The following is a 16,257-nucleotide window of genomic DNA, read 5'->3' as shown; positions in this document are numbered from 1 at the left end:
AGTAAAAACCCTACTTGAGCTCATTTTCTTTAAGCCAATCTTTCAATTTGGCCTTAAATTCTTTTATTTTGTCACATTCCTTAATATTCTGTGGGATTTTTTCATACAATTTAATACCTAAATACTTCAGAGATTTTTGCCCTTTATTGGTTCTACACTTTGGAACGAAAAGATTTCTATTTCGCCGTTGTAAACCATGGACAGAGGTCTTAAGTAAACTGCTTCGATGTTTATGTATAAAAGAACAAACGTTCTTTTGAAATAGACGGTCCAAATCCAATACTTTCGTTTCCCTATACAGACTTATGGTAGGAAATAGTTTTACTTTTTTATAAATGATTTTTAGTAAAATATTTTGAGCGCTTTTGAGTTTTTTTAAATATGTAGGGTCTGCACGCCCGTAGGCATTGATTCCGTACTCTAATGCTGATTGAATAAGGGCAAAATATATTTCCTTTAATAAAGGTAAGTTCATGAACTTTCTTAGGGAAAGGAAAGTATAGATGTAGCGTCTAAGTCTATTTCTTAAGTTTTCGATATGGTATTCCCACCTGAGGTGGCAGTCCAATTGTACTCCAAGGTACCTTATAGTTTTAACTAATTAATAAAGGTAAGTTCATGAACTTTCTTAGGGAAAGGAAAGTATAGATGTAGCGTCTAAGTCTATTTCTTAAGTTTTCGATATGGTACTCCCACCTGAGGTGACAGTCCAATTGTACTCCAAGGTACCTTATAGTTTTAACTATCTCTATACTATTACATCTACAATCGTTATTACAGGTAGTACATGGTTTAATTGTTAAGAAGTTCTCTTGAGGTAATGTTTTTACGTTAATACTGAAAGGGATTATTTTCGTTTTATCCACGTTCATACTGAAGTTGTGTTCCTCTAGCCATCTTGTTATTAATTCCATATCCTTTCTCATATTGCGAAAAACCTCTGCCCATGATTTCCCGTTTGCTATTAGTGCAGAATCGTCTGCGTAGGAAATAATCTTTCCAGTCAAAGGTAGGTCATACATACTACGTACATAAATATTATACAAAACAGGTGAAATTACCGTGCCCTGTGGGACAGAGAAAGGTCGGTTTGCAATAGTATCACTCAGGTAAGTTGTGATTGTACTATCTATTTTGTTATTTCGATTAGAAAGCATTTGTGAGTTGTCATTTCCTTCCTGTGAACCTAGTCCTCTCAACTTAACTCGTTGTGTCCTTCCTCCTAAATAACTTCTGAAAAGTTCAAGTGGTTTATTCTTTATACCTATCCTTTCTAATGTTTTAAGGAGGACTGAATGATCTACTTTCATGAAAGCTTGTGATAAATCCATCATGCAAGCCGCAACCTTTCTCCCTCCATCCAGGTGAGGGTATATTTCCTCAGTCAACTCCAGCACAGCATCATTAGTGTCTCTGCCACTTCTGAAGCCGAACTGGAGTTCACTCAGGATTTGATTTTCCTCGAGAAACTTAACTAATCTGGATTTGATACATCGCTCTAATATTTTTGAGAAAATCGATAACAATGAAATGGGGCGGTAGTTATTAATCAGGCGCGGATCACCCTTCTTAAATATAGGACATATGATTGCTATTTTGAATTGACAAGGGAAAATACCTGTTTTAAAACATAAGTTATATATAAATGTCAAAGGTTTAATAATATATTGTTTAATTGATTTGATTGTTTTTGTATTAATATTATCGTGTCCGGGTGCGGATCCTCCTTTCATTTTACTAATTATTTCATCGAGTTCTTTTTCTCGGACAGGTTTAAGGTAAAGGTTACTTTGGTTGTTTAATTGTGATGTGTGGATATTTGGTATGTCGTAAGGGGAATGCTGGGTTGTAGTTGCTGTTGTTGATTTGGTACCTACTTCTGAAAAAAAGTTGTTGAAATAATTGGCGGCTTTCTTAGCCTCTTTATTAATGGGGATTTTTTCGCCTTGGACTTCAATTTCTGTGATATTACTATCCTTTTTCTTTTTATAATGAGTGACCTCATTTATGATATCCCAAATTTTTTTCTTGTCACCTTGGGCATCTTCTACTTGTTTTTTTAGGTGAGTTGTTTTTGCAAGCTCTATGAGCGTATTCAGTTTATTCCTGTATTTATTATAGTGCTGTTTTAACTTTATGTTAAAAGGTTGATTTTTACTGATCTTGTGCAATTTGTCTCTTTTTTCATGGAAATAATTAGCCCTTCTGTTACCCATGGTTTAATTTTTTTCTGAACTTTTTTATAGGTGGTTTTTGAATTTTTGTTTATTAGATTTTTTAGTTTGTCCAAGAAAATATCTGTGGCGTTCTCTGCGTTTTCGCAGTTGTAAACGTCTTCCCATTCTTGTGACTGAAGGTCTGTTGTTAAATTATTTATGTCTAATTTCACGTTTCCTATCGTATGTTGTTTTTCGTAGTGGGTATTTTTCCCAGTCTTGACATTTAAAACTACCGGATAATGATCCGAGACATTGGTTTGGATAATAAAACAAGATTGATCCGAGCCTGATTTCGACTTAACAAACATATGGTCTAAACATGACTGAGTTTTTTTCCCTATCCTAGTGGGACGATTTAATTGAGATAAATATCCATGTATTGCAAGAATGTTTAGGTACCTATCAGTTTGTTTGTCCTTAGTGTTCAAAGTATTAATGTTTAGGTCACCTGTGATAATTTTGGTATCCGCTACTTCTTTTTCATTTTCCAAAATGTATTCTAGCTGATCTAAGAACTTTTCGGTTTTCCCGCTGGGCGATCTATAAAATGCATGGCACAAGAATTGTTTGTTATTTTGCCTGTATTTAATCCTCATACAATTACAATCATCTAATTTTATTTCTTGCACCTCATGAGGTATGCTAGACTTAATATAGATTAATATGCCGTCCGTCTTTCTTACGTTATTTTCCGTGCCATACATCTTGTAGTCACCAAAATTGTATTGTTCTATGTTTGCAATGTTCTTTATGTGTGCTTCACTTAGAATGATTACATCGAGGTTAGCATTCAACCCATGAAATAAAGTTGTTAAGGCATTATACTTGCTATTTATACTACAAGTATTCATGTGAAAAAGATTTGCTCCCTCCCTCTCACTAAGGAACCTCCTGCAATCGTCCATATCTCCCTCCCGTACTTCTTCGTCTTCGTAAACCAACTCAAAAAGAGGAAATAAAGTTGTTAAGGCATTATACTTGCTATTTATACTACAAGTATTCATGTGAAAAAGATTTGCTCCCTCCCTCTCACTAAGGAACCACCTGCAATCGTCCATATCTCCCTCCCGTACTTCTTCGTCTTCGTAAACCAACTCAAAAAGAGGGTTATTTCCTATTTTGTCAAGTTCCATCATTTGTTTTAATTTGCAAAAATAAGTTTTTTACGACAGTCGAAAGTACGTGGATAGAGGAGCGAGGGATTACAACAAATACTATTTAATAAAAGGTACTTATAGGTATGTGTATCGTTATCAATTGGAGAGTAGCTAGTGTAAAACCAAACAGCTAGATTGACAAATACTATTAATAAAAGGTACTTATAGGTATGTGTATCGTTATCAATTGGAGAGTAGCTAGTGTAAAACCAAACAGCTAGATTGATTTTAATTGAGAAGTGTAGGTATACAATAATATATTGCGTAACACAATGCATATCTATGCTATTACCTGTAGTATTAGATAAATTATCGGAGTAGGTGGTATGAGTAAAAATGCATGTGCATGTTTTTATATGCATGTGCATGTTTCTATGAACCATTTGTTTAATTAAGAAAATTAAGGTAGGTATGTGAAATAGATATGCACTGACAACTTTAATCAGTGTATAACTTATTTCAAAGAAAGATTGACAAATTCTATTTGTAAGTTTAGAAGGTACATAGTTTACAAGTAGGTAGATAATGTTGATACAGTATGTATTCGAGAAGTTAATTTTATGATAATGAATATGAGCAGATTTTTCATTTACTCACGCGCTCCCACCCGGGGTTTCGGCTACCTTGTTTCTGAATACTCTTTTCAACTCTTCCACGTGTTTTGCATTAGTGACTTTGTTACTCTTCTTCAACTCTTCCACGTGTTTTGCATTATGCGCTTTTATGTTTTAACTATGTTTTATGCGTGTCCTTCACCCCGATTTAATAGTTGTTAACACTAATTCAATGTTTCCTAACCAAATTACAGAGATTTCGTTCCGTGTGTGGCAGTGTGGTGGTAGTCTAGAGATAGTCCCCTGCTCACGGGTAGGTCATGTGTTCAGGAAGAGACACCCGTATACATTTCCCGGTGGCTCGGGCAATGTGTTTGCTAGAAACACAAGAAGGGCGGCCGAAGTTTGGATGGACAATTATAAACACTACTACTATGCTGAGGTGCCCCTGGCCAAGACTATACCCTTTGGAGAGTAAGTAACCGCAAAGATCAATAAGGGGCAACTCGATTTTTTTAAATCACTTTTTGCCTTTTCGTTCGTGCTGAAGCTTTTTTCTTTCTTTTTTTCGAACAAAAGACGAGAATATCTTCACAGTATGATTTTACAACTAGTGTCAACGTAAAAAGCTGGTGTGAACATTGGCTTTTCCTATTTAAATTAGTTATCTTTGATTTTTGTCTCAAACCCCTGTTTTTGCCTTGTTACTACAGAAATGACCCTTTGAAGTATGACCGTTTGACCCTGATTTTCCAACAAATACCTCAAGTGGAACCCTGTACAAAGCTGCAATACCATCTCCCGTGATATTGAAGAATCAACTTCCACTCAATACTTAGTGGATCAAGAGTACCAATAACAAGTACATTCTCCACTACAGGGTAAGTTCATATCAAAAGGAATCAAGGTATACTTGTACACTAGTGGACACTGTACAAAGCTGCAATACCATCTCCCGTGATATTGAAGAATCAACTTCCACTCAATACTTAGTGGATCAAGAGTAAGTAACGAATAACAAGTACAAAGTACATTCTCCACTACAGGGCAAGTTCATTTTGAGATAGGTACCTGAATGGAATTGTCTGAATCATGCTAAAACCTTTAGAAAAAACTAATCAAGTAATCGGAAACCAAGTAGAAAACTAATCAGAAATCTTAGTTTAATTCTGAGGATACGCTGTTCTAATCTAGCTCACAATTAACCAAATCTATCTCTCCTTGAACTAGAGAGAACTTCAAGTAAATAAACGTAGGAAGATGGAATTGTCTGAATCATGCTAAAACCTTTAGAAAAAACTAATCAAGTAATCGGAAACCAAGTAGAAAACTAATCAGAAATCTTAGTCTAATTCTGAGGATACGCTAGTTTAAATTTTAACCCCTCAATGCTCGACCGGGACATTTTTAAGATGAGATCGAATTGGATCAAGCAGTTTGCTGATAAACCAGGATATCCTAGAAATAGTGAGACTCTTGAGAATATACTTTTCGAGAGTACAGAGTACTGTTGTCTAAAGGTGGGTCTATAGTACATTCGATCGACATTGACTGGAAAAGATAGCAATTGTACAAGCAACCACACAGTCAAACGTATCATGTGGCCCGCGGCCTGATCTGGTATCCAAAATTTGCCCCGCCTTCAAAAAAGGTTGAGCGCCCTTGGTCTAGAGTGTGAGGGATTCGTATCATTTTCATAGGTTTGGATTTTCACGTGGCCTCGGGCGACCAGGCGCTACTTAAAGTCGGCCGTCTACGCTCCCAACGTGAGACAAGTCAAAACCTTAAGCTGTTATACAGTGACGTCAAATCTCTATCAAACTATCCACCCTGTATAAATCATCAATGTCATGAAAAGTCGTGCTCACCTCTGAGCCACACAGTGATATTTCACACACAGGTATATCCCATCTCTCTCCTTGGAATTGGGATCTTCCAAGCCTCATTCTCCAAGTCAATTACAAAATCATTTGATTCACTTCTTCACGTGACGAGAGAGAAACTTTCAATGTAAATCAGCGCAGATTCGTACGCCCGGAGAACTCTAGGATGTTTCTGAAAGGGCGGTACTACAGTCGATATTGATCAAAAGGTGACTTGGAATGTGTCAGTTCCGTTAGTTGGCTTTCTCCTATCCTGTCCTCTCCTTCTCTCTTTGCTTTCGGGACGATAAGATCTCCATTGTTACAGTTCCCTCCTCTATCAAACCTCTTTCAAAAGGTGGCTTTCAGTGCACTGTAGGCAAATCATAATGGCCGTTCCTCCACGCTTCCATAGAAGAATCTAAGTAGAAACACATTACTATTACGTCACGTGAGCTCAAAAGACGTGATAATAGTGTGTTTCTAATAAACGCTTCCATAGAAGAATCACCCTGGTAACTCTGGTAAGTCTAAGCCTTGAACTTTCGTACAACTTATTACATTCTCAATCTGCACAATGACATCGATTGCCTCTCACTACAATGCACATTAGGTACTCATTCACAGCATTATTGACATTCACAGCATTGTTAACATTCACGGAGGATCACATTGGTAACATTCACGCTTTCAGGGGCGTGATGGAAAGGAGTGTAAGTTCTAATAATGAGTAGGATGGGTTTTGTCATTCACATTTTTTAACAATATTACTCGTAGATATAGATAAGATCATGCAAATAACTATAATTGTCTTTGTAAATAGCTAGTGATGATTAGGAGATTAGGATAAATGGAAGGTGGTCTAATTATAGGTCACCGTCTCGGGGGGTCATTCACAATTCACACACGATTCTGATATTATTATGGAGCATGGGAGCATGGGACTAAGATATTATTAAAATGGGATTCAAGATGCTATGTCTATGATAATGCAATCATTGCGCATAATTCAATCATATCTGTGCCGTATGCATGTTGTGCTGTATTATCTGAGGACTTTGGCGGAATGAAGAGATGCATCATATATCATATCAAAAGTGATATAATGAATAGAGGGCGATCGACCATTTAGCTGTGTCCACACATAGTCGATGCCGTCGACCGATGTCGACTGAAACCGTACACTGTCTGGACAACATAGATTCACCTCTTCACCTCGTCGATCGACGGCGCGCGCCGTCGACTAAGTGTGGACACAGCTTAATGTAGACTATTGTAGACGCTGTTTTAAGATAGGCTTCACCTCGTCGATCGACGGCGCGCGCCGTCGACTAAGTGTGGACACAGCTTAATGTAGACTATTGTAGACGCTGTTTTAAGATAGGTGGCACTAAATATATATTGAAGCAATGCAGGTGTATGAATTAAACTCTATGCTATACGTACAGAAGGGAAAACCTTGGCATTCCCAACATTACATCCATTAACTTTAGACACGATAGCTCCCCCTTACCGCTCTCTGCTGTCCACCTCGTTCCTAACTTCTCAAAGTTCTACCGTACCTTTCGTCAAAACACCACCCCGTCTCTCAAAGTTCTACCTCTATTTTCTAAACTTTTTTTACCACCTTCTTCGCCAAAATTAAACCCTAACCATTCAAAAACTTACACGGAGGACTTTGAATCTGGAGAATGGTGGTTCCAGTGAAGAGGAAGAGGAGGAGAAGGAGAAGAAGAAAGAAGAGGAGGAGGAGGAGGGTAAATAGAAAGACAAGTTGAAATTAAAAAGACAATTAAGATTCGACTATCAACAGACAAAATTTGGTGAGCTTTCGAGAATACTCAGATTCTCATCGTGAGACCAAAAATACGCGAGAGAGGTGTTTCCTCTGCGAGCGCTGGAGTTGACTTCAACTCCAGCGCTCGCAGAGTAACTCCAGCGCTCGCAGAGTAAACAGTGTAAACACCTCTCTCGCGTATTTTTGGTCTGACGATGAGAATCTGAGTTATTCTCGAAAGCTCACCAAATTTTATCTGTTGATAGTCGAATCTTAAGTGTCTTTCTAATTTCAATTTTAATTCTTAAAGATTCTTTTTTAAATCATTATTCTTAATTATTTGACTTTTATTTTAGAAAGACAATGCATGTCGTTCTTGCCGCTTTGTACTTTCATGTTAAAGTAAACCACTACTTACTCTGATTGTGAAAATGTGTATAAGAAATAAAATGTTTCCACAAATTAGAAAGACAGACAAGACAGACAAAAGGGGATGAGTAATGACTACAAAGAGACAGTGAGTCAGACAAAAGAGGAGAAAAAAAGGGGGGAGGTTGAATAAAGGGAAGAGGGGTTAGGTAGCGCTTAAAAACAGCTGACATCTCTATCCAAGTACATATACCTACATATGTAGGTACATCGCATGCATATAAGGAGCATGATATTTCAGACTATATACCTACTGTACATACAAATTATAGGGAGGGATTACATAGGTACCTAACTAGCTATGTACCTATGTACTCGTTCGTATTTCAGGGAGCATAAACCCAGTAGTAACTCAACCCACCCGGGTCATTGACCTGTAAATAAAGCTAGGTGGTAGAGCATCACAGGGTACATTGCTTCCATTCTATGCTTTCCTTAGTTTTCAATATTATTTCCGTTTTCCTACTTTTCTTGGGCTTTCTAATTCTCCCTCTTCTATTTTCGCTCTCACTTGAGTAGGTTTCGTGGACAATAAAAAAAAAGTTGACTACAGATAAAAGTTTTGTTCCGTTTTCCTACTTTTCTTGGGCTTTCTAATTCTCCCTCTTCTATTTTCGCTCTCACTTGAGTAGGTTTCGTGGACAATAAAAAAAAGTTGACTACAGATAAAAGTTTTGAAACTTTCAACGCTGAAAAACTGCTGACTGTTTTAAGCTTTTTCACTAAAAATAGGTTTTTATGACTTTCGGAGACAGTTTTAGGCTTTAGGAAAGAGAGACAAAGGAACTGTTTTAAGCTTTTTCACTAAAAATAGGTTTTTATGACTTTCGGAGACAGTTTTAGGCTTTAGGAAAGAGAGACAAAGGAAAAAAAGCGCCACAAAAATAAAATCGCTTAATCTAATTAATTTATCTAAGATTAAGTTTAGGTTGGTTTATTTTTGCTAATATGTATGTGTAATGTGTACCCTGCCTGATCTTCTTCTCCCATACCTATTATCCTAACAGCGCCTTTTCTTTCCTAATATTCCAATCTTTTACTAGTGAACTGGAGCTTTTTTTTTAACTGAGGGAAGTGGAAGTCTTAGATCTTCTTCTCCCATACCTATTATCCTAACAGCGCCTTTTCTTTCCTAATATTCCAATCTTTTACTAGTGAACTGGAGCTTTTTTTTAACTGAGGGAAGTGGAAGTCTTGTCGTCCCGAAAGCGAAGCTACTCCGGGAACGAATCATATATCTGTTTAGAATAAAACTCCCCCCAGAGCAGAGCAGAGGCGGGAATCGTGCCCTAAGACCTAGCACTTACACGCGACATCGACATCAGACTTCGTTTATAGACCAAGAGGTGGCGTACATGAAAATGACCTCAAAGTACATACGAAATTTTTCGAATGTGAGGAGTATGTTCCATTATTCAGACTTCATTTATAGACCGAGAGCTAGTGTACACAAAAATACCCTCATGTAAGTAAATTATTTTCTAGTGTCATGAGCTGATGAGTATCGACCCTTCCTCTCTTATTAACCAAGGTCAACCTTGACACTTCGAAATAAACAAGGTCGACATATTTCCGTTCGAAAATTCCCTCAAGGGTGCCCCCGTTTTTATTATTATTATTTTACATAATATGTACTTGGGTATTATGTTTTAGAAAGTACAGAATGGGGGAGGACGAGGAGGAGAAAGAAGAGGAAGGGACTGGAAGGGTAGGAGAGGGAAAGAGATAAAGAGAAAGAAAAAAAAGAAGGGAGGGAGGATGAGAATCAAGGGACAAGGGTAGAGGAACGAAGAGAGAGATACAGAATGGGGGAGGACGAGGAGGAGAAAGAAGAGGAAGGGACTGGAAGGGTAGGAGAGGGAAAGAGATAAAGAGAAAGAAAAAAAAAGAAGGGAGGGAGGATGAGAATCAAGGGACAAGGGTAGAGGAACGAAGAGAGAGAGGGGGGGGGAGAAGAAACGAATAATGTATTTTGGATTTTTGGGTCAATGCCTAAAAAAATGACTCCTAAACTCTTCATTTCAACAATAGTATTATAACGAACATTATTCACACACTACTCGTTATATCTCGTTATACGTCATTCGTTAGATACTTCTCAGTATATCCACACAGATATATATAACATTACGTCATGTTTTAGCAGAACCACTTTGTGCATTGAACATCAATTAATTAAAAAAAAAAAAAATCAAGAATTAATTTTCCCCGTCCCTAAAGACCTTAGTTCGGTGGTGTAGTGGTCAAGACCCTCGCCTGGTAAACAGGAGAGCGTGGGTTCAAGTGGTCTAACCATTCACCATACAACTTACCCCAACTGAATATAAACAGGTACACGTAACCACCACTCCATCACTTACCTGAAATCAAACAAAAGTAACAAAGAGATTAACATTGACTCTTAGTCCTGAGTTAATCGTCCAGTTAACATTTAGATATTTAGAACTTTCTTACTTCGTTAAAAACGAAGTAAGTTACTTCGTTCGGTCAATCACAGAGAGGCTTTAAAACCCATCAAATATACGAGACCTTGATTAGACTGCTGGGGTAAAGGGACTTTTCAGTCCTATTCGGGCAGGATAAACAAGGTACATACATATATTCTATTATTTTGCCTTGTTACTACAGAAATGACCCTTTGAAGTATGACCGTTTGACCCTGATTTTCCAACAAATACCTCAAGTGGAACCCTGTACATTGCTGCAATACTATCAAATAAAATACCTAGCGTTCAAAAACGAAGTAAGTTACTTCGTTCGGTCAATCACAGAGAGGTCTAAATACTCTTAAGTACATACATACACAGATTACTCAGGTAAAATGTACTCGAACCTACTGATGTCTACTGGTATTCTGTTTAAATAGAAATAGAATGAACTATACCAGATATCAAATAAAATACCTAGCGTTCAAAAACCAAGTAAGTTACTTCGTTTGGTCAATCACAGAGAGGTCTCAATACTCTCAAGTACATACATACACAGATTACTCAGGTAAAATGTACTCGAACCTACTGATGTCTACTGGTACTCTGTTTAAATAGAAATAGAATGAACTACCAGATATCAAATAAAATACCTAGCGTTCAAAAACGAAGTAAGTTACTTCGTTCGGTCAATCACAGAGAGGTCTAAATACTCTCAAGTACATACACACTCAGATTACTCAGGTAAAATGTACTCGAACCTACTGATGTCTACTGGTACTCTGTTTAAATAGAAATAGAATGAACTAAGTACCAGATATCAAATAAAATACCTAGCGTTCAAAAACGAAGTAAGTTACTTCGTTCGGTCTCAATCACAGAGAGGTCTAAAATACTCTCAAGTACATACATACACAAGATCACTCAGGTAACAATGTACTCGAACCTACTGATGTCTACTGGTTACTCTGTTTAAATAGAAATAGAAATGAACTAAGTACCTACCAGTATATCAAAATAAAATACCTAGCGTTCAAAAACGAAGTAAGTTACTTCGTTTGGTCAATCACAGAGAGGCCTCAATACTTCTCAAGTACATACATACACAGATTACTCAGGTACAATGTACTCGAACCTACTGTCTACTGCCACTCTGTTCAAATAGAAATAGAATTGAACTAAGTACCAGATATCAAATAAAATACCTAGCGTTCAAAAACGAAGTAAGTTACTTCGTTCGGTCAATCACAGAGAGGCGCTCAATACTCTCAAGTACATACACACTCAGAATTACTCAGGTACAATGTACTCGAACCATACTGATGTCTACTCTCTCAAATAGAAATAAACCATCGGACTATCAAATAGTGAAATACCTAGATCGAACAAACTAGCATACAGATACTGTATAATTACAGATAAACTCATGAATATTAAGAGTGAGTCATTTCTCAAACCTGACCGACTCATTGCTCATCAACTCCTCAAGGTCATTCACACCGCGTGACCTACGCCGTTGTAGAGTCCGCGGGTTCGATGCCCGAAACAGACAAAGATGGGAGATGAACATTGTACAAAGATAGTCAAGATAGGTATTAATACAGTGGGAAGAGGCAGAAAAAAAAAGGACAAAATACATAGCTAATATGTACGATAATAGGATAACAGGGCCAAAGTACTTATTATTAAAAAATACAAAATCAAGAAACAACTGTGACGAAGTACAGAGTTTCAGACACAGAAATACCCCAAAAATATCTCAAAAGATATAAAGCAAGGACCAAAGGTTCTTGTGGGGATAAAAAAAAAAAAAAAAAAAAAAAAAAAAAAACAAAACAAAACAAAAAAAATGCCTTTCAAAGGTGTTTACAGAAGAGACGATGTGGGTTAAAAATTGACTCAAGCCAAACCAAAACCCAGATATATATAATCAGAGACCAAGGTTTCCTGATGGGAAAACACAATATGGTTGGATGGAAGAGAATTCAGCCATATTAAAACAATAAAAAAATGTATCTTAGGGCACCTAGACACGAGACCATCAATCTGAAAGTCTAAATCTCATCATGTCTAGTGTCTAGGGAAATCTGTAGTGGACGCAGTCCCAGTCCATTCTGTGATTTCTGTGACTGCTGGATTTTTTGGCAAGTTCAAAATACATCGCGTGAGAACAAACAGTGTTTTATGCATGTCGTTCTTGCCGCTTTGTACTTTCATGTTAAAGTAAACCACTACTTACTCTGATTGTGAAAATGTGTATAAGAAATAAAATGTGTATAAGAAAAAAATGTGTATAAGAAAATGTGTATAAGAAATGAAATACAAGTTTCGATAAATAATGTCTTTAAAAAGCACCTTCATCACGAAGGCAAAACCACAAAGGTCATTAATCCATGAGCTCAAGGAGAGGTCAAGGTCCACACTCACCTTTCTCTTTAGTCGACACTTGACCGTCTTGGTAAACCGTCTGGGGGGCGCCTCCCTCTCCCCTTCACTTCCCTTCCTCGCACACTCCCATCCACCCGCGGGAACACTCTCTTCCGCGCCGTGAGAGACGGGCAGCTCTGTAGACGGGAAATTTCCACCGGGCAAGCGAGCGCCTCGCGCGTCAATTGCTTCCCTCGCGGGACCGTAATTCCCAGCGGGCGAAGCCACCGCTCCACGCGCGTTCGCCTTCTCAATCGCCTTCAGCCAATTACGCGTCGCCTTTGACTGCTTCCCGCCGGCGACGATCTCGGGTACGGTGTTACCCCGTCCGGGCCTCGGGACGCTCAAAGTGCTATCCCTTCCGTCACATCGCCTTTCCGACTGGGAACAGCGGAGGGAGTAGCCGGGCTCGAGGCTTCGTCCGAAGCTTTTCTCGGACTGCGAGACGCGAATGCCGGGCATGATTTTCGCAGACGGGCAGATCTTTTCTCGCCCGTCCAACAGGGGTAGTCTCCCTGCAGAAAGACTGGAAGTGAAGCCTTTGCGGGACATCGCATCTCCAGGGAAAGTGGAGATGGGGCTTCTCTGGAAATAGTCATTGGTGGAGACGCCAGCACTCCGTCTTCTCGTGGAGGTGTCCTCTCCTCTCAACAAATTAGTGGAGATGTTATCTTCCCTCAATAGATTAGTGGAGATGTCCTTTTTTCTCAATAGATTAGAGGAGATGTCCGTACTCCCTCTTCTACCGTTAGTGGAGACGCCTCCTCTCAGTGGATAAGTGGAAGAGACGTCTCTCTGATTGGACCCACCATCCCCACACCTCCGCTCCGACTGACTACTTGCGTATGAACACGAAGAATTAATGGATGAGGAAGAGTTACTATTACTTGATAATAACATGTTTCTATCCACAGAATCAAAGGCCTTGGAGATATCGATGAAGGCAATACATAAGGGGGAGTTTTGTTCCTTTGATTTTTCTGCCGTTATTTTGGATGTTGCTGCCGAGATATTTGAAACATTGTACTTCTTTTAGTGTTCTGCCATTGATTGTGATGGGGATTGGTTCTTGCACACACACATCCATGTTCTGAGACTAAAAACTGAGTGGGGAGGAGAGCATAGAGCATCAAGCTGGCATTACCTATGGAAGGAAGTGAATTCAAACTGCATAGAGCTAAGAGGATAAAGCAACTGCATAGAGCTCTAAGCTCTTATTACTTATTTTGTTTTTAGCTGTAGCCAGTACACAGAGCAGTGACAAGCATAGAACATCAAGCTTGCATAATAGAGAGAAGCTACCTACGAATTTAAACTGCATAGAGCTGAGAGCATAAAAAGCTCTTTCCACTCATATAGCTGCACTCTAATTTTAGCCGTAGTCAGTACATAGAAATTGTACAGAGGTTGTAACAAAGTATTACAGGAATACAGGATAGATGGATGGATAAATACAGGTGTTGGGCTTTACAATATTGCATTTGACAGGCTTCAACATTTGTGGGCAACACTTGTGTAAATTATTGTCTAGGCATCTCATCACTTGAATCAATTTTATTTCTTTCTATTACCTACCTATTTTACGTTTTCATTTTATTGACAATGCAGGCTTCAAAGTATGCATTATGACCAATTTCCTTTATAGTGCAAGGCCCGGAATTCCAGAAACAACTCTGCACGTTCCACTTTTTACTCCATGTGAAAAAAGACTTGTAAATTGTACATGATTTTTTTCTGCACAAATAATAAAAAGTGAGGTGTAGGGAGTGCAGAGTCATTCATGAATTAGGGCCCACATCTACAATCTGACCTCAGAACATGCTTGAAGTACCTATAGTTTCCAAACATTCTCAGATGTTATTGTTTTAAGAAAAGATGAGATAAGTTCAGTCCCTCACAAAAACCAATTCTCAAGTGAAGACCGAGTTTTTAAGTAACACAAAAGCAGTTAAGAGGTACAATATTTTAATGTTTTAGAGTGCCTGTGAAAAACCCACCATCCCCACACCTCCGCTCCGACTGACTACTTGCGTATGAACACGAAGAATTAATGGATGAGGAAGAGTTACTATTACTTGACGGGCAAGAGGAAGGGGAAGAGTCCCGCATAGACGTCCATGGAGATGGTGGAGGAGTGCGTGGAGGTGACAGAACGTAGAGCATTTTCATACCGCTTGATGGCTTGTCCACGGAGGGTGTCGGGTTCGATACCCGTCCTCTGATTTGGGATGGGAAGTTCGATACCCCCTTTAGTATGGGATGGGTTGTGGTAGGCAATTTAAAGCATTTTTCTTTGATTATGTTTCTTTTATAAGAACTTTACAGCTTACAGCATTTTTGTTTGACTATGATTCCTTTTTAAAGAACTTTATGTTATTTATATTTATTTACTATTATTTTCACTTTCCTTAATCTAATAGTAGGTGAACAATGATGAGGTTATGGTTTAGGAATTAGGAAGAGAATGGTATTGTTTTTCGATTCAATTTTCACTTTCTAAATTACATTCACTAAATAATAATGATAATGTAAATCTTTTTCTGCCAAATAGAGTGGTGAGATGGTTATTTTTTGGTTATAAATTATAAACGAAGTTTTCTACTCCAGAAGGGCCCCTAACCTCACTTACGCCCTTTTTGGGTAAAACAGCTTTTCTGATGAATCATCACGTGGACAAATCTGGTGGACAAGAAAAGCTCATTTTTTCCACCATGATTCACGAAGGTATACGAGTTTTTGTGAAATTTGTATCGTTCAGGCTGTTTTTCTCAAAACTCTTTTTTTGGGCCTTCCTGAGTAGAAGTTTCGACTTTTTTTTTTTTTTTTTTTCAAAATTCAATGCAATAATAAATTCACTGATAAATTGGGGATTTATTTAATAATTATTGTACCTATTACTTAAAAATTAGAATGTTTTACAAATATGTAATTTTAATAATTAGGGTTTATTTTTTTGGTTATAGGTATTTTATTCATAGGGTAATAGCATTTATGACTAATCCCTGATTAATTCATAGGTACTGCTATTCTGCAGATCATGTACCTACAGTTTATGCAGATACCTACATACATGATATAACGGAAGAGATTTTCCGTGTATCTCTATGACTACGATGGAAAGTCCATTTCGTCATCAAAGCAGTACAAAGACTTAAAGACGTCATGTCTTGTCTTTGTTCTTCTCAATAAGAAATTGGATATTTATCGACAAGAAAAAAAAACTGTAGATACATTCATTGAAGGTTAACAAATATCAACACACAAATGACACAAAATCATACAATTACTCACAGTTTTTATCTTAATTCCCTTTACTTAGAGATTATTGTAAAATTTAATAATGAAAAAAGCTTTAATATTTAAAAAAGGAAAGAAATGAAAATTTGAACTTTTTTTAACTTTTTTT

General features: G+C 37.8%; 1 protein-coding gene across 1 annotated transcript in view; it reads right to left on the bottom strand.

Annotated features, from left to right (window-relative positions):
• The window catches only part of LOC103509928, a 74,332-nt gene extending 58,693 nt beyond the window's left edge, over window positions 1-15,639 (bottom strand). The window contains exons 1-2 of the mRNA XM_026824109.1: window positions 14,860-15,639; window positions 12,852-13,671 (exon numbers count right to left, since the gene is read on the bottom strand). Coding sequence (XP_026679910.1) covers window positions 12,852-13,671; window positions 14,860-15,020 — 981 coding nt within the window. The 5' untranslated portion in view covers window positions 15,021-15,639. The remainder of the gene's footprint in view (window positions 1-12,851; window positions 13,672-14,859) is intronic.
• Window positions 15,640-16,257: the final 618 nt, after the last annotated feature.

The sequence above is a fragment of the Diaphorina citri genome, unplaced genomic scaffold, assembly GCF_000475195.1.
Source record: "Diaphorina citri unplaced genomic scaffold, Diaci psyllid genome assembly version 1.1 scaffold543, whole genome shotgun sequence".
Lineage (NCBI taxonomy): Eukaryota > Metazoa > Arthropoda > Insecta > Hemiptera > Psyllidae > Diaphorina > Diaphorina citri.
Note: the sequence above shows the minus strand (reverse complement) of the source record. Positions and strands in the feature narration are given on the sequence as shown.